The 25,626-nt window shown below is 49.6% G+C and overlaps 1 protein-coding gene across 2 annotated transcripts; it reads right to left on the bottom strand.

Annotated features, from left to right (window-relative positions):
- Positions 1-9,124: 9,124 nt before the first annotated feature.
- HTR3A (5-hydroxytryptamine receptor 3A) lies at positions 9,125-24,320 on the bottom strand. Of its 2 annotated transcripts, XM_002822503.3 has the most exons (9): positions 24,036-24,320; positions 21,518-21,669; positions 20,169-20,213; positions 18,125-18,234; positions 16,135-16,304; positions 13,259-13,419; positions 12,704-12,914; positions 12,386-12,607; positions 9,125-9,971 (listed from the first exon to the last, which is right to left on the bottom strand). In XM_002822503.3, the coding sequence occupies exons 1-9, from the start codon at positions 24,100-24,102 to the stop codon at positions 9,673-9,675; spliced, it is 1,437 nt and encodes a 478-aa protein (XP_002822549.2). In that variant the 5' UTR covers positions 24,103-24,320; the 3' UTR covers positions 9,125-9,672. The 2 variants fall into 2 exon arrangements, with proteins under 2 accessions (XP_002822549.2, XP_009245358.2); XM_009247083.3 differs by having other exon boundaries at positions 12,386-12,914.
- Positions 24,321-25,626: the final 1,306 nt, after the last annotated feature.

The following is a 25,626-nucleotide window of genomic DNA, read 5'->3' as shown; positions in this document are numbered from 1 at the left end:
CCAGAATGACATTCTAGGCAGAGAAACTAGCATGTGTAAAGCCATGTGATGAGAGCTTCCTAAGTGGTACAACTCCAGGGGCCCATTCACTTCAGAGTCTATGTAAATGGTGCGCCCAGGCCTGTGCAGTGCACAACCTCTGCAACCTGACACAGCAAAGCTCTAAAGCTGGGGCCCCAGACACAAGCAGGAGATGGTGATGCTGATCACAAATCCCAGCATACATCATAGTAGACCTTTGGCGCAGGGCTTCTTACCCCATTTGCCACCATCTCTCTGACATCAGGCCCTTTAAAGGGGCTGCTGCTTAGATATGGCCTGGCCCTAGAGGGATTTCTGTTTCACTCTCAAACTCTGGGAACCCCCAGGGAGCTTTCAGGATGCTCTGAAGAGACCCAAATCTATTTCCCCCTTTAGCAAAAGCAATTGTGCATTCTCTTTACTCTGCAGGGAAGTATATGGGTTTCTCCTCTACAAATGGGATTATTATTGAAAAATAGACTTTTAAGGCAATGGCTTATCTGGGGATCCCTTGTCAACTCAGCTCCGTTGAGCCAACTTTCCATCCCATGGAGCATGTCCCCTTTGCCAGCAGCGCCCCTCCACCCACTCCACATACAAGGATGCCTCCTGGATAAGGGTGGAGAGAGTGACCAGGACCCTGTTCTTCTGATGGTGGGGGGTGGTGGGGTGACTGGGAGGGAGAGGGGATTCCCTCAGAGCCCCTCCCCGCCTGCAGGCCAGGGCTCCTGACCCTCTCAGCGGCTGCTTCCTGCTCTAGAATCAGCCCATCCTTCTTCCTGGGGGAGGGGAGGGCAGAGGCCGGGCTAGGTCTCCTCCTAGCTCTGTTGAGGACATGCGGCATTTGACCTGTGACCTCACAGGAAATTCTTCTGACCTGAAGCGAACCTCAGGAGAAAAGCCATGACCCTGTGGACAAAGGGCCTTGCTGAGACCTCTCCCCTCCTCCCCTCGCCGGAGATCTCTTGACTCGAGGGGGCAGGTCAGAGAATCCCTGGGAATCAGAAGCTCACAGCCCAACCAGATGGGGCTCTGGTCTCAGCTGAGGAAAAAGGGGAGAACCTGAGAGGTAGGGTCACCGTAGGTCCTGCATGCCTGGGGCAGCCCCACCTGAGGGCGTCGTCCATGTGCAATTGTCTATGCACTTCTTTTTCCAGGACAGAAACTCTCTGGTTTGGATGATAACTTTTATGGTCATCCTGACAGGAAATGGACTTCAAGAGAACCAGTGCTAGCACCCACTTCATTAATTCTACAAGATTGAGCCTCTGTCCTATGCCAGGCACACCGTGCAGGACTGGATACAGCACTGGTTAAAATCCAGTCAAGTCCTTGCCACAGGGGATCATGGTTTTGGCAGACACAGCCCCAAACCCACTAGAGCACAATGTGGGACTTCCGGGGGAAAAGGATTCGTTTTCTTTTCTTTTCTTTATTTCAGGCAGGGACTTGTTCTGTTGCCCAGGCTGGAGTGCAGTGGCGCGATCACAGCTTACTGCAGCCTCGACCTGCCAGGCTCAATCCATCCTCCTGCCTCAGCCTCCTGAGGGGATGGGACTAGAGGGATAAGCCTAGCTACTTTTTTATTTTTTGTAGAGACGGGGTCTCACTGTGTTGCCCAGGCTGGTCTCAAACTCCTGGACTCAAGCGATCCACCCACTTCAGCCTCCCAAAGTGCTGGGATTACAGGCGTGAGCCACCGATTCATTTTCTTAAGGGGTCTCAGAGAAGGTTCACCCTCAGCTGCCTCCACTCCTTTCTCCCTACTCAAACCAGCAGTGATGGTGAGAGCTGAAGAGTAGCCCAGAGAAGGGTTTCAGATATGGTCTTCCTTCTGCATGGTCCATGTTCCTGTTCCCAGTCCCAGTCCATTCATTCATTGCCATGCTCACTAAATACAAAGCGTGGGCTGTGTGTCAAGTGCTGTGTGAGTAGAGAAGAGGGTGTGAAATATTTGCCTCCAAGACTTACAGGCTAGGAACCAGATAAATGCTAAACAAATCACCCAACAATAAACACATGGATTACAGTTTTTGGGAGAGTACAGACGTAGGAGAGGGCATTGAGAGAGCACATCCTGGCTGAGGACAAAGTAGGAGGAGAAATGCTCTGCTCACCTTCGGGGGACTTTTAGGAGTGAACACCTCATGGGAATTTTAAGCCCAAAGACAAGCCCATGTGGATTTGAGTTTCATTAGTAAGAACCAGAAAAATGAGCCCTTGGGTGAAAAGGGCAAGGGGGTGGAAGTGCCGGCCAAGACGAAAGGATGGAGTGCACAGAGCTGGAGCCTGAGCCCACGATTAGGTGTCACGCAGATGGAAAGGCAGGATTTCCTGGACCTGAAGCTCGGAAGGTCTCTAGAGGTCATCCTGTCCATCTCCTGCCTCTACAGGAGAGGCTTGAAAGGGGTGGGTGTCTCTGTTAAAGGCTTCTGAGTGAATAATTCTACACCCATTCTGTGTTTAACACCTCTTGCTTCAAGAAGTCCTTACCACTATCTGGGCCAGGAACAGTGGCTCACGCCTGAAATCCCAGGATTTTGGGAGGCTGAGGCAGGTGGATCACTTGAGGTCAGGAGTTTGAGACCAGCCAGGCCATCATGGTGAGACCCCATCTCTACCAAAAAAAAAAAAAAAAAAATTAGCTGCGAGTGGTGGCATACACCTGTAGTCCCAGCTACTTGGGAGGCTGAGGCACAAGAATTGCCTGAACCCAGGAGGCAGAGGTTGGAGTGAGCAGAGATCATGCCCCTGCACTCTGGGCGACAGAGCAAGACTCTGCTCAAAAAAAGTCCTTACCACCATCTAAACCCCTCATCTTCCCAGGAAGATGAGCAGATCCTGGGAGTAGGGGGAGGTAGGGAAAAGACACAGGTCGTCTTTGGCCTGACCATCTGTCTCCTGCCAGTCTGGTGTCCTGGAGTCATTACCTCCATGACTCTGCTTTTCTATTCTCTTCTTCTAAAGTTTTAAAGGGGCTGGGCACAGTGGCTCATGCCTGTAATCCCAGCACTTTGGGAGGCCGAGGTGGGCAGATCACTTGAGGCCAGGAATTTGAGACCAGCCTGGCCAACATGGCAAAACCCTATCTCTACTAAAAATACAAAAATGAGCCAGCTGTGGACCTGGCTGGGGGAGGACCCTCGTCCTCCCCCAGCTCCTGCTCTGGGAAGCACCTCACTCTTGCCCCTCGTTTCCTAGGACCATTGAGGAACACCTCAGAGCCAGTGTGGGATGGGCTGGATTTGGGGCTTTAGAGACATGGGCAGAAGAGAAAGGCAGAGAGTCCTCCATAGCCTGTGTATACATGGGTTTTGGGTAAACCTTCATTGCCATCGCATGGTGCATGTGATTAAATAAGTATAATCCCAGTTACTTGGGAGGATGAGACAGGAGAATTGCTTGAACCCAGAGGCAGAAGTTGCAGTGAGCCAAGACTGTGCCACTGCACACCAGCGTGGGTGACAGAGCAAGACTCTGTCTAAAAAAACAAAGTTGTAAAGGAACTCAATATTCATCACCATAAAGTTGCCATTTTACACAAATGCCTGATAAAAAGTATTATTTCCTTTACAGTATTAATTCAACAGGTCTGTGATGAACCATACCTCAACTTTGTTGTGCAGGAAGCTTCTAGATTTATGCATACGAACAATAATAAAACCACAGTTAAAATTTGTCAACCATTTACTTTGTGCCAGACCCTTTACTTGTATCGGCTCCTTTATTCTTCACAGCAATCCATATAAGGCAGTGCTTTTACGATGTTGCCTTTACAGGTGAGGAAACAGGGAAGTTTCCTCTTCCCTAAGGTCTCAGGGATAGTAGACAGCAACGTGCCTAAGGTCTCAGGATAGTAGATAGAATGATGGGCCCCCAAAGATGCCCACTTCCCAATCCCCAGAACCTGAGATTATGTTAAGGTGCAAGGTGAAAGGGACTTTGTAGTGTAATTAGTTTAAGAATCTTGAGATGAGGAGATTATTTTAAATTATCTAGATGGGCCCTTTATAACCACAAAGGTTTTTATAAAGGAAAGACAGAGTTAGGAGAGTCAGAGAAGGAGATGTGACAAAGCAAAGCAGAGAAACAGAGGTGAGATACAAACACACACACAGAGAGAGAGAGAGGAGTTGAAGGTACTGAGCTCCTGGCTTTGAAGATGAAGAAAGGGACTGCGAACCGAGGAATACAGGTGCAGGTGTCTTGCATCTGGAATCTGGGAAAGGGAAGGAAACAGATTCTCTCCTAGATTTCCCAGAAGGAACACAGCCCTGTGGATCCATGTGTTGGACTTCTGACCACCAGAACTGTATAATAACAAATTTGAATTTCACACTGGTGACTTGTTAATGGCAGCAACAGGAAACTAGTCCACACAACTAGCAGGAGCAACAGCACCTGCCATGGGATGGGTGGGGCAATCATGTCACAAAAACCCTACCTAGAACCAACTTCCTCTCTCCAGTCCTTGCCCTGGGGCCCTTCAATGAGTGAGCATCTCCCAGGGTCGCGTCCTCCCCATCTAACCACGGACCTCGTCCTCCCCCAGCTCCTGCTCCGGGCAGCACCTCACTCTTGCCCCTCATTTCCTAGGATCATTGAGAAGCACCTCAGAGCCAGCGTGGGATGAGCTGGAGTTGGGGCTTTAGAGACATGGGCAGAAGAGAAAGGCAGAGAGTCTGTAGCCTGTATATACGTGGGTTTGGGGTAAAATGGCCTTCTTTGCCATCAGGCATCAATATCTTCATTGCAAGAGCAGAAAGGGAAATAGCTGGAGCAACTACACATGTAGCTGAGGGTGAGGTCCAGGTGTGAGCACATAAGTAGGAGGCTGAGTTGCTGGGGGATCTGCGTGGGCCCAGGTGTGTGATGGGGTGGGGACTGGGGGCTGGCCTCTGCCAGAGCATCAGAAAAGAGTAAAAGCACTCCAAAGCACTCTGGAGCACAGTCCTTAATGATGGCCCGAAGGAAAGTACTGGCCTTGAAGGAAAGAGGCTTCAAAGGCCCCTGAAGAAAGATGAGGGTTTTATTTTGAGACTGGGGGAGGGAAGGGGGCAACAAAATAATTCATAAAGGCCCCTCCATAGAACTTCTGGACTTTGCTGCCACCTTGTGGAAAGCACTTAGAAGGCAGGGTTGTGGCCGCCTCGGCCAAAGATTGACATCTCACTGGGGTCTTTAGGATGGATACTTCTTTCTCAGCTGAAGTGCGGCGGGGGTGGGGGGAGGGTAGGGTTCTCCCAGGCTCATGGTAGTGAATTCCCAGGTTCCCCTAGTCCCAGCTGTCATACTCATGATGTGTCTGTCTGCCAAGAGTTTAGCTCTCTTTGCAGATACAGGGACACAGGAGGTGGTGTTGCATAGGAGTTGCACAGAAAAGTTTGCCAGTATCTCATAGGCTTTCCCAGAGCAGGAACTCAAAGGTGTGGTTTTAGGGAGGAACTGTGTGCAAAGAAGCTCTGAGTGTGCAGAGGCAAAGGAGAGAAGGTGGTAATGGGAGAAAAGAGTCAGGAAGTGTTGGACACAGAGGTCTGGATTCAGCCTGATAGGGACAGGAGCTTTATCCCCCTCTGGGCTTATGCTGAGTGACCAGTTCATCTCACCCATTTATCTGTAAAATGGGGACATGAAGGAGAAAGGCTTCTCCTCCACAGTGCCCTATGAGCAGTTCTCACCCATTCAGAATGAGATGTGAGCCATCCGAGAAGGGCCGATATGCCACTAGCCGTCTCCCCACCACAGCCTCATGATTTCCTGGACTTTTGCCCCATATTGGGAGCACAGTCCTCACCACACCTATGAACGAGGCACTAATATGATTCCCATTTTACAGGTGAGAAGATTGAAGTACAGGGCAGCTAAGTGCTTGTCCAGGGTGTCAGAGCTAGCCTGTGTTGGGGCCAGATTTCAAGTTTTGGATCTCCCTGTCCACACGGCACTCTTTCGCTGTCCTCAATAAATATGTTTCAAAAAAGGAATGGGAGTGGTCAGGCTTCGGGTGTGCCAGCTCTGGGAGCCTTCCCAGCTGGAACTCTGATAGGAAATCGAGGCAGATCTTCTCTTCTTCCTGATCTGCCCCTTCCCAACCTCAACAGATAAAGGTCTCTTTTTAAAGGCTTCTAGGAAATGAGATTCCAATCCTTCCCTTTCCACTTCCGATCTAATTCATGTTAGTAATAGCATTATCAGAAAGTTCTTCCTACAGTCTGAACTCCATGCCTCCAGATAGTAGAAAGAGAATATAGATCAGCCTTCTATTTCAGAGAGGGATATTCTTGGTCTCTAAAACCAGGGTTTAATTCTCTAACCATGACAGTCAGGGCTGGCCAATCACAGGCCTCAATGGGATAGCTTAAATTATAAAGGACCAAGATAGAAAAAAGAAAAAAATACCCAATTTCCAGAGCTGATACTGCAGCTGATAATTAATTATCTGCTGTTTGTATGCACTGGTAGGGCTCCCCCAACCTCTCACTGATCAGGGTGCACAGTGTGGCCCGGGAAGAAGACAAGTGAGTTGGCGTCAGGTCAAGACAATTGTGTGGGGACCATCCAGAACCTTCTCGACTTCATCCTCCCCCCTCCACCCTTCCACTTCCCTCCAATCAAGGGAGGAGCTGCCCTCTCTCGCTCACCTCCCCTCCCCAAACATTTGGGAGGGAGGAGAGAGAGGGAGTGATTAGCACGGGGCATTGTCCCCAGATAATGGGCCCCAGCTGCTGCATGAAAGAAGAGACAAAGCGCCTGGCGGCTCCACACGCATTATCCCTTCATTAAATCTCTGTTATTAGATTAGATTCAAAATGTATTGATTCAGAAGCTGGGAGGAGGTGGGGGAGGGAAGGGGATCTGGCTGGTGAATGCTGAACTGCACCTCTCTGCAAGCTCTTCCTCCCCCTCCTTCACCCAACCAGGCAACTTTACTGCCTCGTGTTCTCTGAAGGGAATCTCCCCTATGCCCATATCCTGGCCTCTGAGCGCAGCCACTCTGCCTGAGCTATTCAGAAAACCACTGAGTGTCCACTCCTGGGAGGTGCCCTTGAGATCCTTGAGGCCAGGTTGCCAACGTCCAGAGGAAAGGCAGCCTCCTTTCCAGGATGGCAGGAGACAGACTCCATGGCTTTGAAGCAGCGCCAGTCACAAACTCACAGAAGGGTTCAGGCTGGGCACTTTCAGCACCTTTGATGGAATCTTTTTAGTAGAAATAACATCACTGGGAAACGGGGTAAATGGGAAAAGGAAATGAGAACTGAGAGTACTTGTAGGTGAATAGAGAAGGCTGCAGGAGAGACGTGGAGATGGGCAAGAGACTTGGCAAACTTCCCGGAAGCACTTATAAAGACATGAGTGTTTCTGGTCTCCTCTCTGCTAGGACAGAATGAGAGGCAACTGGCTAAAGTGTCAAGAGGAGGGGAGGAAGCAGCTTCCAGGAGGTATAACAGGTGGGAGGGAAATTCTGGGTGTTCTCATACCCTCGATGGAGCAAAGGTCTCCTTGGGAGAAGACCAAGATTGGTGCTGATGATCAGGAGTTAGCGCACTGTGGGGGTTCTCTGGCCCTGGGCCTCAGTTTCTCATACCTAGGCAACACAGCCCACATGCCAGATCGATGAGCTGATTGGATGTAGCTACTGGAGCAGAAGATGTTACATGTAGTGGCTCATTCTCGAGGTGGTTAATTGGCTGCCTCGATGCTGGGCTCTGTCACCCCATTGATTGTGGGTGAAGGGTGGGGAGAGGAAGATGGAGAATCAATAGGATGACTAGTGTCTTACTAGCTCTCTGGTTGGACACTTTGCCAATAGCCACCCATTTACTGACCAGTGATGCATTGACAGTGCCAGAATGTTCACCTTCCTATCCCTCTGGCTTGAGACATGAGAATCACCAAACAGCATGGCTAGTCCAAGCAAGTCCTAGTGGAATGGGGCAGCTTTTGGTTCTAAGACCAGGCTCCAACAGATGTGGGCCAGGGGACATCCCAAGAAAGAAGTGATGAACACTCCCCAACTTTAGCCCAATCTCTGCTCAGCAGGAGACAACAATTGTGAGGGCCAATCCCCAGCCTCACAATCTTTTGCTTTTCGCTGGGAGACCCTAATCTCTATCCATCAACAAAGCAAAAATAAATATAAAATTTATAATGAATCCCTGATAACTTGAATCAAAAGCACATATGTCTGGAGTGGAAGTATCAGATGAAACTTCATTCCTAGTTCATCTTAGGAGCAACCGGCCAGTTAGACAGTGTTCAATGACCAAACACCAAACCAGCTGGTGCTGGCCGTGGTGCTGAAGCTCTCGTCTCCATTCCGTTGCAGTATCCACTTGCAGGGAGAGAGCTTGCTCCCACCTTCACTAAAAGATCATGAGCCCAGGTAACAGGGCTGTGTGGACCCTTCCAGCATCTTTCCAAGGGGTTGCAGAGCCGAGATTCACCCTCTTTTCTCTCCATTGCTAAGTGTTCATGGTCCTGACCCTCATATCTTAAATCCCACCTCCTAGTGTTTCTTCCTCATAACAGCTACTTAAAGTACAAAGAGTAAGTTACATAACTGCAAATCCACCATTTAATTTAAATTAAAAAACCAGTATGACTGAGAATCCCTGTATACCCCTCCTGAGTCTCATCTTCCACTCCTTTTTCAGATCCCTAATATCATGAAGTTGGTGTTTATCCTTCCTGTGCAAATGCTTTTCAACCTATTTGTCATCTCCCAATTTCCTGGGCCTAGAGGCACCAATCTCTTCTTTTTTTTGTTTTTTTGACAGAGTCTAGCTCTGTCACCTAGGATGGAGTGCAGTGGTACAATCTCAGCTCACTGCAACTTCTGCTTCCCAGCTTCAAATTATTCTCCTGCCTCAGCCTCCCGATTAGCTGGGATTACAGACATGTACCACCATGCCTGGCTAATTTTTGTATTTTTGGCTTTCTTTTGGTAGAGGAGGGTTTCACCATGTTGGCCAGGCTGGTCTCAAACTCCTGACCTCCAGTGATCCGCCTGTCTCGACCTCCCAAAGTGTTAGGATTAACTAACTGTAAATTTCTTCTAACCATCCAACCTCTTCCCAAAGCTGCTGACAAATGGTTAAGACGAGAGTTTAGGGTTTCACTGCATTTTATTCTTCCCACCCCTATCATCTGATGGGGAAGAGTGTTCAGGGAAGCTGCCACAAGTGAGGTGAAGAAAAAAAAGACACTAGGGGTTAGAGAAGCCTCATACAGAGTTATCAGGCCTGTGTAGTAGAGACTTGGTTTTGCCTTCAACCTAAAAGCAAAGTTGTGAAAGAGGAGCAGAATTCCAAGTCCCTTATTCAGGGGAGGGTCAATGGGGAAAAGTCCACAAATAGAGTGGACTTAGGGAGTGCCCGAGTTTCTCCTGATCTAAGAGAGCATGTTTTAAAGCCATGGTGAGCTGCTGGGGGTGGGACAAGGGTGTAAGGGCCTTGAACACCCAGTTTTTGGTGGAAGGGTTCAGACCTTGGCTTGTGATTGCTGAGATGAATTGGCATTGGAAACAGGGCATGGGACTTTGTCTGTGTCTTGAAAAGGTCCCTGGCATTCCCTGGGTCCTGAGGGGCCTAAGCAGAAATCCTTTGTCCCCACCTAACCAGGACTGTACCCCCTCCTCCACTGGGCTGTACCCACTTAAGCGTACTGCCAGATGGACCAGAGCATAACCAGGGTGATGCTGTAGGCTAGCACCGCCAGCAGGTAAATGTGGAATAGCAGCTTGTCCAGCACGGAGCCCACGCGCAGCCAGTCTCGGGCCACCTCTCGGATCTCATCCCGCTTTTCCAGGAATTGCCGGATGGAGGACAGCTCCTGCAGCAGCCCACACACCGCCAGCGAGGCCTCCCGAGGTGGTGGGGGAGGGCTACATCTGTCCCTTGGGCTCTTCTCCAAGTCCTGGGGTCCTCCCATGTGGCTGCAGTGGTTTCCCATGGCTGGAAGAAGGGCAGGGCATTGGCAAGAGAGGGAGACCCCGGGTGGTGACCTGAACATGGTCCCTTATGCTTCTATGGCCTGTAAATTTTTGTTGGGAATAACTTTTTTTTTCTCACTCTGTCACCTAGGCTGGAGGGCACTGGTGTGATCTAGGCTCACTGCAACCTCCGCCTCCAGAGTTCAAGCAATTCTCCTGTCTCAGCCTCCCGAGTAGCTGGGATTACAGGCACATGACACTATACCTGGCTAATTTTTTTTTTTTTTTTTTTCAGTAGAAACTGGATTTTACCATGTTGGCCAGGCTGGTCTTGAACTCTTGACCTCAAGTGATCCGCCTACTTTGGCCTCCCATGGTTCTGGGATTACAGGTGTGAGCCACCATGGCTGGCCAGGAACAACTTTAGACATAAAAAGTATAAAGAGTAACTTACATACCTGCAAATCCACCATCCAATTTAAATTGAAAAACCAGTATTACTGAGGATCCTCGTATACCCCTCCTTACACACATCCTCCACCCCTCTTCCAGATCATTAATATCATGAAGTATCCTTCCTATACATTGCTTTTCAACCTATGGGCTTTCCTCAGCAATCTGATATACATTATTTCATTTGAGCCTCACAATAGCCTCATAAAAGAGGCAGAGTAGGCGTGATTACTATTCGGTTTGTTTGTTTGTTTGTTGTTTGTTTGTTTGGAGACCAAGTCTCACTTTCTTGCCCAGGCTAGAGTGCAGTGGTGAAATCTCAGCTCACTGCAACCTCTGCCTCCCGAATTCAAGCGATTCTCCTTCTTCAGCCTCCTGTGTAGCTGGGATTACAGGCGTGTACCACCACACCCAGCTAATTTTTGTAATTTTAGTAGAGAAGGGGTTTCACCATGTTAGTCAGGCTGGTCTCGAACTCCTGACCTCGTGATCCACCCCCGCCCTTGGCCTCCCAAAGTGCTGGGATTACAGGCGTGAGCCACTGTGCCCAGCCAACTATTCCCACCATATAAAAAATGGTGAAGCTGAGAGAGGTTAGGTGACTAGCCTGTGGTCACATACTTGGAGGATCATTTAATGGTGAGACCACCAAGGCTCAGGTATCTAGACTCCCAATCCACTGCTACTTCTGCTCCATTTTGTTGCTTCAGAGGGGCAGCAGGCTGGAGGGTGCTGCCCTCATGTCCATGACTGCAGGTCCTGGACCAGGAAATACACCTACAGAAGTGGTTTCCTTCACCAAGGTAAATTAGGCAGTAGGCTGGCAGACTAGTTCACTAGCTCTTGATGAGATGGCCTTAGATGAGCCAAAAATCTCATGTAAAAGGCCTGGCCCTAGTCAGGAGGAAGGACAAAGGGGAGTGGAGTGGAGAGGAGTGGTTAGAAAGAGAAGCTTAGAGTCAGATGGGCCTGGGTTCTACCAATTCCTGGCTCTGTGATTTAGGACAAGCAAATTCTCTATAGCTCTGCTTCCTTATTGGAAAAATGAGAATGAGAATCCTCTTGGGTTGTCATGAGTATTACATGTGATCATGTAGACAAAGTGCTTTGCACATGCCTGGCACAAAATGTTCAGTGAATAAACCAACCAACTAACCACCACCAACTACAACAAATGGTAGCTATAACAATTCCTCAGGAGGTATGAACTCCATATTTAATGTCTCTCTGCCTCATAGGTGCTTGAAATTCTAAGGAACCTGGTCTTTGGGCTGTGTATTTGTTGTTTTTAATTTTTATTTTTGAAACAGCGTCTTACTCTGTCTCCAGGTGGGATGCAGTGATGTGAACACACCTCCCTGCAGCCTCAACCTCCTGGGCTCAAGTGATCCACTTCAGCCTCCTGAAGTAGCTAGGACCACAGGAGTGCATGACCATGCCCAGTCAACTTTAAAAAAAACAATTAGTAGAGATGAGGTCTCACTATGTTGGCCAGGCTGGTCTCAAACTCCTGGGCTCAAGTGATCCTCCCACCTCGGCCTCCCAAAGTGCTGGGATTGTAGGCATGAGCCACCATGCCCTGCTTTGGGCTGTTTAGAATAAGAGTTTTAGAAACCCCAGTGGCAGTATTTAACGTGTGAGGCAGGGAGACCAATAATTGCCTAAGGGGCATCCATTTGACTTCACCCATGGGTCCATCCTAGAGAGAGGCCATTCTCAGCCCAGAGGACTCAGCTCCTGACATGCTCAGCCTCTGGGATTCCTACCCTCTCTGTCAACACCCAAGGTGATGAGAGGTTGTGTAAGTGAAGAAAGGGTCTGGACTGACACCTTTGGCTGAAGCCTGCCCCCCCAGTAAGGCAGGGCATGGGATGCCATGTGCAGTACAGCACCTCCTTGGCAGGCCACGCCCTCCAGAGACTTTCCACAACATCCAAGCCAGAAGCAGCCCCTCTGTATGGACTCTTCCCTTCTGTTTCTCACCTGAGCAGTCATCTGTCTTGGTGGCTTGGGAGGTGGCTGGGGGCCTCTGGGAAGTTGACTGCTCCCTCAGGCAAAGTAGCCAGGCGATTCTCTCCAGAACCAGGTGATGCAGCCAAGCAGGCACGGGCTGCTGCAGGTCTTGCTTGTGCACCAGCCGCACAATGAAGATGGTCTCGGCCAAACTTATCACCAGCAGAGCCATGCACACCACAAAGTAGACACCTGTGCAGCCCAGGGCAGAGGCAAGAGACACATGCAGGAGGTGGGAGGGGGCGGGTTTCTCACCAGACTGAGCTCTGCTGCCAGGAGGGGCCTTACCAATGAGAGGAGTGCCGATGGCAGTGGCCGGCAGCGTGTCAGAAACGATGATCAGGAAGACTGAGTAGCCCAGGAGGAGTGTGATCTTGAAAGAGACCCTCTCGCCACTGTTGGGGGGCAGGTAGAAGCCCACGATGTCCATGACCATGAGGAAGATGCTGGGCAGCAGCAGGCTGACCACATAGAAGAGGGGCCGCCGGCGGATGACCACCTGGGACCAGGAGAAGAGCTTGTGGGAAGCCTGGGGCAGACAGGTTCTGCTTCCAGGAACCACCCCACAAGCTCAGACTCCTTGTTTTATGGGGCTTCCAGCCTGGATTGCTCAGAGAAGAAAACAGACAGACCCCCATACCCTGCCTCTCAATCCAGGCTTATGGCTGTTTGGAATAAGTAAGGGACATTCATGGAGTTTCTCCATCTACTTCACTGAAGTTCCAGATGTGTGCAACCCTGGGGTTGGAAAAAGGCTATAGAAGTTCTTCCCAGTATGCCTCCTTAAGTCTACCTGGGTGTGAAGCTTTATTCAACATTTTACCCACATTCACTCCCACTCACATAGAACTTCATTTCTGCATAGTAGTCACTGCTTTCCATGCTGAACTCCCGAAAGTAGGGCAGCACCCCCAGCAACTCCCACTCTCCCTGGTTCATGAAGACACTCCTGTCGAATTTCACCTTTTCTGGCAAGCGCCACAAAGAGATGTTGATGTCCTGGACTGAGAGAGAATAAAGCAAGCCAGCTTTGGAATCTAGTGCCCAGAGCCTGCTGGACCCTGTGATGATGGGACACAGGTGGGCAGCAACCAAGGGGAGCTGATATCTGATGGCTCAACCTCAGCCTCAGCACATCACCTTCAGCCTCAGTGTCCTCAGGTATAAAACAAGCTACTCATCATACCTATCTCACAGGGCTGCACTGAGGGCAGATGAAGTCCTAAATGAAAATGCATGGTGCAAAGAACCATGCAAACCATTCATTAGAAAGCGCTCTCTCTCCTTCATACACACACACAAACACACACACACACACCCCTTCCAAACAGCTTTCTAGCTTTCCCTGTTAGAATTGCCCATTGCAACAATGAACAAAAGTCAACATTCTTCACCTTTGCCTTGATGGAACTGCCTGTCTTTAAAAGTGAATTAAGAAAATAAGCAAAATCCTCACTTATAGATCATAATTCCACTTCTCAAGATCTGCAGCAAAGACATATGTACCAGGAAGGACACAAGTATCCATTGCAGCAAAATATTGGAAAATACTGAAATATCCATCAATCAGAAAATGCTTAATAAGCTAGGATGCAATCAAAATCATTAGACATTTGCATTGGTGGTAGCGGTGAGCACAGCTGCCTTCCAAAATCATGAGCTATTTTATAGCAGCTAAAATTTTTGAGGAAGACCTAAATATGCATGAACTTCGAAAAATGTCCAAGACCTATTGTTGAGTAAAAAGAATCAAGTAGTGGTATATAATAATATATATACTGAACATTTATCTAAAACACGAACTCATAAAGCAATTTCCATGTACTTTCCATAGATGTGTATGTGTATATGTAAATGTGTAAAGAAGGATTTGGAAAAAATATACTGTGCTAGATGAAGTTTCTACTGATAAAAGTGGTTAACTCTTGTTGTTGGTGAAGTTTGGGATTGAGGATAGAAGTCAAAGGAGATGTTAGCCTTATCTGTAGTTCTGGTTTTGGTCAAGGCAGTCATGCATCACTGTCATAACTTAAATTTAAGGTAATGAATACATCAGAACAGAAGTGGGGGATGCCTTTTTTTTTTTCTTTTTTAAGACGGAGTCTCACTCTGTCACCCAGGCTGGAGTGCAGTGGTGCAACCTTGGCTCACTGCAACCTCCACCCTCCGAGTCGAAGTGATTCTCCTGCCTCAGCCTCCTGAGTAGCTGGGATTACAGGCGCCTGCCACTGCACCTGGCTAATTTTTTGTATTTTTAGTAGAGACAGGGTTTCACAATCTTGGCCAGGATGGTCTTGATCTCATGACCTCATGATCCACCCGCCTCCGCCTCCCAAAGTGCTGGGATTACAGGCGTGAGCCACCGCACCCGGCCTGGGGGATGCCTTCTTGCAACAGGGTGGTGTGCACTTCACCAGCCTCTAGCAAGCCCTTAGCTAGCATTCGTCTGCTTGGTAACATTTGCTGAGACCCTTCCTCTGTGCCAGGCCCTGTGCTGGGGATCTAAAGGTGGGCGAGAAATCATGTCCCTGCCCTTTCCAAATTTTTCTACTTTTTATTTTTATAGGGTCTCATTATGTTGCTCAGACTGGCCTCAAACTCCTGGGCTGAAGCAATCCTCCTGCCTTGGCCTCCCAAAGTGCTGGGACTACATTTGTGAGCCACTGCACCCACCCCTTTCTAAGTTTATATCTAGGAGAGAAGGACACATTGAACAAGTACTTAAAAGGGTGACAGAGGTGGGGAGAGGACCAGGATGCTATAAATTGGGCAACAGGGATGGTCTAATCTAGGGGATGAGAGGGTAAACTGAGGAGCTGAAACTTATGCTGCCATCAGAAGGGTGAGTAGAGGGGTTGGCCAGGCTAGGTGTGGTTGCGGGGAGCAGGTGTGGGGCAGGATGGGAGAGGGAGGAAAGGGCCAGGTAGCGTAGGAGAGGAAACAACATGTGATAAAGGGAAAAAATATGAGGGTTTGGGGCTAGAAAGGAAGGCAGCTGGGAGGGAGCAGAGCTCAGGGGAGCGGATGAGCCTGGAGCAGCAGGCTGTGGCCGTCAGCTCAAGAGGGTGGATTGTGTTCCAGGGTATCTGGGATCCCATTGAGGGGTTGTAAGTGACACGGTCAGATTTGCATTTTACTAAAATCTCACTGGCTTCTGTGAGAATCACAAGTTTAGGGGGACATGAATGCATGGGGAAGCCAGGTAGGAGGCTAAAGCAGAAACCTAGGCAGGAGAGGAGGGTGGCTTGCATGGGGGTGAAGGGAAATAAATGGATCTGAGGGATGCTTAGTGCCAGATCCTGTTGGAGATATTGGAAAAAAATTGTCCCTTACTGAGCGTCTTGCAGTCAGTTCACACCCTCATTGAATACTGATATATTAATGTAAAATAAGAACTCATAAAGCAATTTCCATGTACCTTCCATAGACGTGTATGTGTGTATATATATGCACACATGAATGTGTGAATGTAAATGTGTAGAGAAGGATCTGGAAAGATATACTGTGCTATATGAAGTTTCTACTGATAAAAGTGGTTAACTCTTACTGTTGGGGCAGCAAGAGCAGCAGATTCACCTCATGCAGAGGATGAGGAAGCAGAGGCCCAGGGCATTAGTAGGCTGGATACGCGAGAAGGCGCCCTGGGGAGCACTCCTCGCTCAGGTGTCCCTGGGGTCCCCCAACCTCCACCCCTGCCCTGGCGAAGCCCACATACTCACTGGTGTGCAGCCAGCTGGTGAAGGTCAGTGAGCAGTTCTGGACATCGAAGGGGAAGTTGTAGATGTCGAGGCTGCAGGCAGTCACCACCTGAAGGGGCTTGTAGTTCTGAACTTCGCCTTGATGCCGAATATACACGTACGGGATATTTGGAGACTTCCCCACATCCACGCTGGCCGGGGAAAAGGGGTCAGTTTGGGAGCTCAAGAGGCAGGGTAAGCTCTGGGGGCCTGAAGATCTTGGAACAACTAGGTAGGGAATGAAGTTCGGGGAGGGTATAGGCAGCCAGACAACCTGGATGTTTTGCCTGGCCTCAGTTTTTCCAACTTTCCTATCTTAGGCTTCCTGACCTGCCGTTGTGAAGGCTACTTTTCAAGCAGTCATGGGCATTTCTCCTTTATTCCCCTGGCTCCTGGCCACACAAGGCAGAGAGGAAAACCCATGGGCCCAAAAGCCATGGACAGTAGGGAGCGTGCCCAGCAGCCCCAACCTGTCACTGCCCCAGGTTGGGCAAAGCTTGGCTCCCAGGATCACCAGTCCTGTGGGACCAGGCAGGCTTGGTGAAAGAGCAGGATCTTGTGTTCCATCCTGACTCTGGCTTCTCTTTGCTTCCCACCCCTAGAAGTCCTTTGAAATGAAAATAATCATCTCTGGATGAAAAGGAGCTAGAGAAATGGATAAGAATTGGGGAAAGCCAGAAAAGCCCCACAAGACCTCATTCCACTCTCAGCTGATGTCAAAGTGGTAGGCCCTCTTGAGTGACCATTGTGGCATGGAGTGGGCTGAGCCCAGGGTGCTAAGCCCTCAGTCTTCTGTGAGTTCATGCTGAGAGATGAGAAGTCAAGACTAAGGCCACTTAATTGTTGAAACTGGAGAGCCAGCAGAAACTGGGATTTCCCAGAGCCCTCCAGCCTGAGCTGTGTAGAGGATGGTGTGTGGTCCAGGTCAACTACCTCCCTTGGAAAAATGTCAGTGGCACCCCCTGGAGTTGGACAATGCTGTGGGTATGGGGTGGAGGATGGCTGATTCCACCTGTCACCTTCCTTTTTCCTCTATCTCCCCAGCCATCTTCTCTGCCCTTGAATTCTGAAACCCAGTTGGTGGGCCCTGAATGAACCTGCAGGATGGGGAGAAGGAATGTTGGCTGGGGCCAAATGGGACCGTGTTTGGCTGCCAGGAATAAAGCCTGGTGGGACCCACTTCGTATGGAGAAGCAATCTGTGGCCCGTCAGGTAGATGTGTGACTTGGGAGGTCTGAGCTTGTCCCCCAGCTCCAAATCTCCTTTGCGGGCCAGAAGCGGCAGCCACTATCAGTGTTCCAGTTTATTTCTTTTCTTTTGAGACAGAGTCTTGCTGTGTCGCCCAGGCTGGAGTGTAACGGTGTGATCTCGGCTCACCACAACTTCCACCTCCCAGGTTCAAGCAATTCTCCTGCCTCAGCTGCCTGAGTAGCTGGGATTACAGGTGCTTGCCACCACGCCCAGCTAATTTTTGTATTTTTAGTAGAGGTGGGGTTTCACCATGTTGGCCAAGTTGTCTTGAACTCCTGACCTCTGGTGATCTACCCGCCTCGGCCTCCAAAGTGCTGGGATTACAGGTGTGAGCCACTGAGCCCAGCCAAGTGCTCCATTTTTTTTTTTTTTAAGAAACTTTTACTGTCTTCTTTAGAAGTGCAGCTGTCCCATTAGGTTATTGTAACTCAGTGTTCATTCATTCACTGGTTTCTTTCCCTGTGGCAGGGGCCCTTGGACTACGAAGTATGGAATTTCAACATCAAGCACCGAAAAGAAGGAGTTTTCAAAAAGAAAAGAACAGAAAAAGGTTGGGGGTGGGGGAAGACAAAGGGAATTTGGACTCACACCAGCTTTATCTACAGTCTTCAATTCCTTACCGGACATCTCAAATGCAACAGTGACAATCCTGTCTCTCTGTCCCCGGGCTTCTCTAGCCCCTAAGTCACCCAGCCACCTCACAATGGATAACGATACTCACAACTCATTGATGAGAATGTCTGGGACCCAGATGCTGTCCGTGGGGATGGACAACTTGGTGATGTTGTCAAAGTCCTCAGGGTTCCACTGGAGAAACTCATCAGTCCAGTACTAGGGGAGGAGCAGGGATGGTCACAGGCAGCCCCCTCCATCTCCAGTGAGGGTCGCCTGCAACTCAGGCAGACTTCACCCTCAGTGCCCAGGCAACAGGTGGGCATCTTCCTGGGAGAAGCAGGTGTCAGTGGCACCCAAATCCCTCAGCAGTAAATGAGAGTCCCCCACCTCTTCATTCACACTCTGCCTCCACACATAACAACTCAGCTAGATGCAGCCTTGCCCCAGGAAGGAAGTCAGTCATTTCGAATGCTGTGAGTTCCCCCTCCGCCAGCTGAGAATCTCAGACAAATAACTTCTTGGATCTTGGTCTCAACATATTTATATGGAGATCATAACATCTACTTCACAGGGTGGAGATGGCTGTTGTTAAGTTTTGATTAATGTATTCTCCACTTTCATGCCAGGATCACCAGTCTAAAGTGTAAATTTGATCATGTTACTCCCTTGCTTAAAATCCTTCGGGAATGCCCCATTGCCTTTAGGATAAAGTTAAACTTCACAGCCAACACAGGCTGATATAATCTGACCTCCGCTATCTCTCTAGCCTCGTGTTTTGGCCATGCCTCTTTATGACTTCTACACTGCAGCCGTATGCAATGAAACACTGCTGGAACCTCCATGTCTCTGCATATCCTGCTCCCTCTCCCCTATCTTCTTTACCAAGGTACATTTTCCTCATCCTTCTGGACTTAGCCAAGGCATCTGTCTGTTCCCTTCTCTAGGACATTGTCCATGACCCCCACACCCCAGGCTGGGTGACATGCGTCTCCTCTGTGCTCCCATAGTTAGCACCTTGTCCTTGCCATGTTGGAGTGGCTGTCTTGTTGCATTTCAGTTGTCAGTACCTGTATCTGGTCTGTGAGCTCATGGTGGGCAGGGGGGCCTCGATCTAGTTCATGTCTCTAATTCCAGTCTCTTAGCACATTTGCTGGTGCATGTAGACTGTCATTCCCTCACTGCTGATGCAAGCAACTGGGGTAGACAAGTGGCCCTAGAGCTCCAGAGGTGAGAGCTCGGATGGATGTCCTGGGAAAGAGCTCCAGGCTGCCTGTGCTTGTTTGGGTCCCTTCCCTTTGTGCACTGCAGTAAGGGATCCCTCTGCGACGCAGGGACGGAACAGTATCTCAGGGATCAGCATTCTAGCTTCTTCCTCCACCCCACGCCCTGTCCCATGCCTGGTGGTGGTGATGGATGTGCCATGAGCCGTGGGGAGGGATAACAGAGACCCACTGATGCCAGGTGTGTCCCCAGAGCCTCTTGGGCATGACCTCTGTGAGCTGTCCTCATGCTTCTGCCTCTGTGTGCTCAACCATTTTAGTTTCCCCTCTGCTCTGACTTCTCCCTAACAACCCCAGGGGCTTCCAGAGCAGGACCCTTGGATAGTGACCTCCACTCTTTTCCTAACCCACCCCAGCTCAAAGCCAGAATTCCTGCCAAGCCTCAGACATATCCACACACCAGGGGCTGACCCAGGCCCATCAGAAGCTAAAAGAGTGGGGAAATGGCCAAGGATGTGAGGACTAAGTGGATGGAACGAACCATCCTGTTTCAATCACCCAATTTGGTTGCTGTCCAATTTGGCTGAATAGAAGGAAGAATGGTCTAGCAAATAGAGCTGGCTGAGAGCGAAGTGGCTGACTCGTGAGTTCCCTTCAACAGAAGCTGGGACAAGCCATAGTTTGGGGTGCTTTGAAGAACTTCAGAAGCCAGAGGGGGTTTGGAGGGTTTTTCCTCCACTATCTTTAAGCCTCCTTCCACTCTCAGACCTGAGATGAGGAGATTCCACACTCCTGGATCTCAGGCTGAGGGTGCCTCTGAGCCTCTCCCCTCACCTTCCCTCGCCAAGGCCACTGAAACTCCTGACTCCTTCCCAGGAAGATGGGTCCCTATCCCAAGAAACGGGGGCAGGGAGGGGCGGGTCTGCTCACCTGCCGGTACCAGATGTAGGTGGTCAGCACCTGATTCTTCTCATCCTGGGAAAGGAAAGGGAGCTTGAACAAGTAACCCTGAGGACTGGAGGGCCACCCCGCACACGCCAGCCCCTAAAGGAGGGGCTTCCTTGTGTCCCTATTGCTTTGGGAAGTGAAAGTAAAGAGCAGGGGCCGCGGTGGGGAAAGTAGATAGACTGGAGCTCCCTGGCCAGACAGGAAAAGTTAGTCATTCACTAGAGCACACCCAGAAGCAAATAACAATGATTTTTTTTTTTATTTATTTTGAGACAGAGTCTTGCTTGCTCTGTTGCCCAGGCTGGAGTGCAGTGGCACAATCTCAGCTCATTGCAACCTCCACCTCCCAGGTTCTAGTGATTCTCATACCTCAGCCTCCCGAGTAGCTGGGACTACAGGTGTGTGCCACCATGCCCGACTAATTTTTGCATTTTTAGTAGAGATGCAGTTGCTGTGTTGGCCAGGCTGGTCTTGAACTCAAGTGGTCTGCCCACCTCGGCCTCCCAAAGTGCTGAGATTACAGGCACGAGCCACCGTGCTCTGCCCACAATGATTTGTGTTTCAACTTCTAATATACATATAATGCCGGGAGCAGTGTCTTACGTCTGTAACCCCAGCAATGTGGGAAGCTTAGGCAGGTGGATGGCTTGAGGCCAGGTGTTTGAGACCTGCCTGGCCAACATGGAAAAACCCTGTCTCTACTAAAAATACAAAAATTAGTCAGGCAGGCTGACTAATTTTAGTAGAGTAATTTTACTAGACTAGAATTAGTAGCCATTGTGAAGTTGGGTCCTGCCTACCTGACCTCAACACAGAGCCACTGCATCTCTGCAATTGCCTTCTTGTTTATCTCTGCACAATGTCTGACCACCTCTTCCGAGCAGTGCACCCCAACCTACTGTGGTAGTTGATGAAGGAATTGAGGAATAATTGATCTGTTGGCTGATTCTTCAACAATCATTTAGTGACACCTGCCAGGTACCAGGGATGTGTGTAAGGCACTGGGGACATAGAGATGCATGAGACAGTCTTAATCCTCATACAGCTGACATAGAGAGATGGTTATCATTATGCAGTGTATGAAGAACCACATGTGGGAAGTGACCCCCTCACTGTATGAGTGTGGGAGCAGCAGCCACAAAGTGACCCCAGGTTTCTGGTTTGGGCAGCTGTGCAGATGATGCTACAATCCATCCTGAGCTGTGGTGCCAGACTGTAGGTCTTATGAGTTCTCAAATGCCTACCAAGCTGCTTAGGGGGTGACTTGTCTCATATGGCCTTCTCCCACCCCCAAAAGGTCTGCCTGTGTGCAGCTTGGGGCTGATCCTCACCACGTTGAGGATGGCATAGACAATGACATCAATGGATACGGTGGTTGGCTTCCTCCAGTCCCTCACGGGGCGCACGCCCTTCCTGTAGTTGGTCAAAAGGTAATCTGACAGCCTCAGCAGAGCGGGCCTGGTGGTGTTTCGGCTCCTCCTGGCTGGGAAGGAGAACAGTTCAAAGTAGACACCAGCCCCCCAAGACTTCCCCCGGTTCTCTTGCCCTGGTTTGTAAGCTGTTAAAAGAGATGTATCCCCACCATCCCCACCTCACAAAATTCTAAACACAGACTGACATTCTCACCACTAGAGCATTTTGTCTGCAGAGATTTCTACCATAATTCAAATGTATTACCTTGTAGAAAGGACCTATGCATTCATTGACAGGAAAGCAGAGATCTGGCTTGGAAGAGCAAGTGGCACGAGACAGCTGAGGTTCAAATCAGGTTGAGGGCTAAGAAGGGTGGAGAGTAGGTGGCCCATGGGGCCTAAGCGAGGGCCTCTGGGGAGCAACAGGGAAGCCAGTTGTCAGGGTGTGATACTAAAAGCAAGAGGGCTGCAAGAAAGCATGACCCCAAGTGCACAATTTCTAAGCCCAAGGCTCTGCATCAGGGTTTTCCTCAGCCGAGGTCAAACCCCAGCATCTGCACACAACATCTCCTTTTTGAGTATGAAACAGGTAAAGAAAGAAGGAAGTGTGGGCATCTGGTGAAAACTGACATTTCCTGACATCCTGCAAAGGCCACCCCAAGAGGATCCTTGCACCCTGCCCCAGGCACACACGAGCTATGGGCGGAGGGCTGGCCCAGTCCACCTCCTAGGGTTGCTGTATGGGCAAACTTGATGGGCTTAGAAAGATGGCTGGGGCGAGGTGTGGAGGGAGTGAGAAGAAATCAAACGACTTCTAGGGTAGGTGGCCTATGGGGACAAACCAGTAATGAGACAGCCCAGCTCCTGGACCCCGGTCCTATTCTATGAAGATTTCATGTGCAGCTCAGTTTTCACACTGGAAGCAGTAGGAGCACTTCCAGAAGGGTGGCCTGGCATGCAAAAGTGAAAATTCATGGGATGGTGAAGGGAGTACAACCTAGAGGGCCAGCATATGGGCAGCAAAGGGGAGATGGAGCTGGCAGGGTAGCCAGGGTCTTTCACTAACCAGGTGCCGGCAGACCTGGCTTTTGGTAAACAAGACTGCATCTTCTCTCATCTAGTATGCAACCTGTACAACAAATCACTCATGCAGATTCCCCCTCCTTTCACCCCCTTTTCCCTGATAAGTTGCTGGCTTCCTTCAGAAGGACAGAGAAGAGCAGAGAGAACACACACACACACACACACACACACACACAAACTATTTTTTTAAGTGTCTCCTTTGGAATAACATCTATGAACGTATTCTTCATTTAACTTTAGAACAGTCCACCAGAGTGGCTATTTGCAGACAAGGATCCCCAAGCCCCAGAAAGGTGAGCACCGTGCCCTGCAAGTGGAGGAACTGAGATTCAAACGCAGACCCGTGTGCATATTTACTACACCAGCAACAGCCTGGGTCCTATTGGCTGGGAACCTGACCAGCTTGGAGAGCATTGAACTCATCCTAGCAGGCCCAGGGCAAAGGACCATTGCTGGGAGGGACAGTTTCTTCTCAGTCAAGGAAGCCCTCTACCACAGTCATCACTTACAGCTTGCGTTTGCTTAACCCACGGAGCACTCCCAAACAACAGCTCCCGGGAGGAAGGACATCTTGCCCAGAGCTCTTCACGTCTGTCCAACCCCTGGATGGCTTCCTCTAATTGTGCCCCAGTGTGCTCTACCCCAGCTCTGTAGGGAGAGAAACCTCCTAGAGGGGAATGAACATGGTCTGCAGCAAAAGGAAGCAGGTCCCTTTGTGGCTAAAACACCCTACATTCAAGGGAGTCAGGAGAAGACGGGTGTAGGGAATGTGGAGAGAAATTGGGTGTTACTGGAGTTTAGTCCTGGAAAGGAACTTGGGGAACCGCAGGCCCAGAGAACTAACTCATGCAACAAAACCAGTGAAGCTGAGGAAAGATGACTAGACTAGTTCTGGTCCCCACTCTGCTGCTAACGAGCTGTGTGACCTTGAATGAATTATCCGCTCCCCACTCTCTGGGCCACAGCATTCCCATTTATAACAGGCAAGGGTGGACCAAATGAGTTCTAAGGTCCCTTGCAGCTTTCATTCAAATAGTTTAGGGAAAGGGCAAAGAGGAGAGGAGCCCCCTCCTGGTGCCTGTCTTTTTATTTCTGATACGCCAGGCTACTTCTCTGCTCCCCTCTTTGCAAGCTCCACTCTTGCCCCGCCCCAGGACTCAACATTCCTAACTCTCTCTAGCTTAACCATGATGCCTCAAATGCTGTCATGCTCATAGGTGGTAAGATAGCTGACCTTCCTGCAGCCACACCGTTCCCCACCCTCCTCTCCACAGTCCTCAGAGGACTGAAGCATCCCCTGCCCCACCTCAGCAGATGGTCAGCCAAGTCCTGCTGCTTCCCGAAGTCTGCTTACCTTCTCCCTGTGCCAGGAGTGTGGGGAGGAGCAAGGCGAGCAGCGCCTGCTGGACCCACAGCAGCATAGCGAGCTTCCCACGCGTAGGAGTGCCTCCGAGTGCTCAGGGCGAGGCCCACCAAGGGCCAGCTTGCCTGCCCTCTGCCAACCTCATGTCCCAGCCAGCCTGCCTCTCGTGGCCACTGCTCACACCTTCTGAGGCTGCAGCCTCACACTCCCCGGGCCAACAAGGTTGGGGAGCTGCCAAGTTTTCCTGCAATCAGTCCTTCAGCTGGATCATGTTTCAGGCGGGAGGAAAGGGGAGGGGACGGCTGAGAGGGGAGCCCGCCCTAGCTGATGTCACGCTGTGGGAGCTCAGTCCACCCATTCAGCCAGGGGGCTTGGCCATGTTTCCCCAAGGAGTAACTTAGGTGGGGACAGGGGCCGCAGAAGCCCGTGAGACAAGGGTGCAGCCTGACCCCTGGGAGGTGCACCACGCTGCTGCTTTCATTGATGTCCCTTGGCAAGTGTGTTTCTGTGGCACTGGGCTGGGGCAGGATAGGGTGAGTCAGGCAGGAGCAGGAAGGCCATTCTCTTACTCCCCAGGGTGACATAACCAAGCAGGTGACTGGGCACCTCTGCAGTTACAGGAAGGGTAACTGGGGTCACCACAGGTCTGCCCTTTTGTCCTCATCTAATTAGTCATACTTAAATAGTAAAATATATATTAAAAATAATAAAACATATAATAAAAGTAAACTTTTACTATACATATTTATTTTATGCATTCTTGCCATACATAATAAATACATATTGTAAAAATAATAATAATATATGCACTTTATAGAAAAATATGAAAAAAATTAAAATCATCTGTAAACTTACGACTCAGAGACAGCCACTCTTAACATTTTGGTATATATTCTTCCATAATTTCCTTCAGTAATGTGTGTACAATGAAGTAAACATCACACACATATAATTTTGTACCCTCTTTTTTTGCTTGATATCATTTTGTAAGCATTTCTTTTCTTTCTTTTTTTCTTTTCTTTTCTTTTTTTTTTTTTGAGACAGAGTCTCGCTCTGTCACCCAGGCTAGAGTGCAGTGGCGCAATCACTGCTCACTGCAACCCCAGCCTCCCCTGTCTCAGCTGATCCTCCCATCTCAACCTCTTGAAGAGCTGAGACTACAAATGCAAGCCATGCCTGGCTAATTTTTGTATTTTTGGTAGTCCCCCAAAGGGACTAGAGGCATGAGCCATCACGCCTGGCCTCGGAAGCATTTTCAATACCTTCCTTTTAAATAGAAGCGTCTTTCTTGAAAGAAGTGTTTCTTTCGTCACTGCAAGTTAAATAGACAAGTATCTATCCCTCAGGCCTCAGCTGTGTACCCCTAAAGTTGCCTGCAAGAAGAATTACTGTGCATTTTTATTTGAAGGAGTCCTACCCTAGCTCACCATTTGGGTAGATGTCCCTGTACCAATCATGTTAAGTGTCAACAACAAAACATTTTCTTTCTTTTTAATTTATTTTCCACTTGACTCTAAGTGTGGAATAGGCTAGGAACCCTGCAGTAAGGAGGAATTTTCTGAATTGTAGGTAAGTTAAAAAG

Source organism: Pongo abelii, chromosome 9 (assembly GCF_028885655.2).
Source record: "Pongo abelii isolate AG06213 chromosome 9, NHGRI_mPonAbe1-v2.0_pri, whole genome shotgun sequence".
Taxonomy (NCBI): domain Eukaryota; kingdom Metazoa; phylum Chordata; class Mammalia; order Primates; family Hominidae; genus Pongo; species Pongo abelii.
The sequence above is the reverse complement of the archived record's forward strand: the minus strand, read 5'-3'. Positions and strand labels throughout refer to the sequence as shown.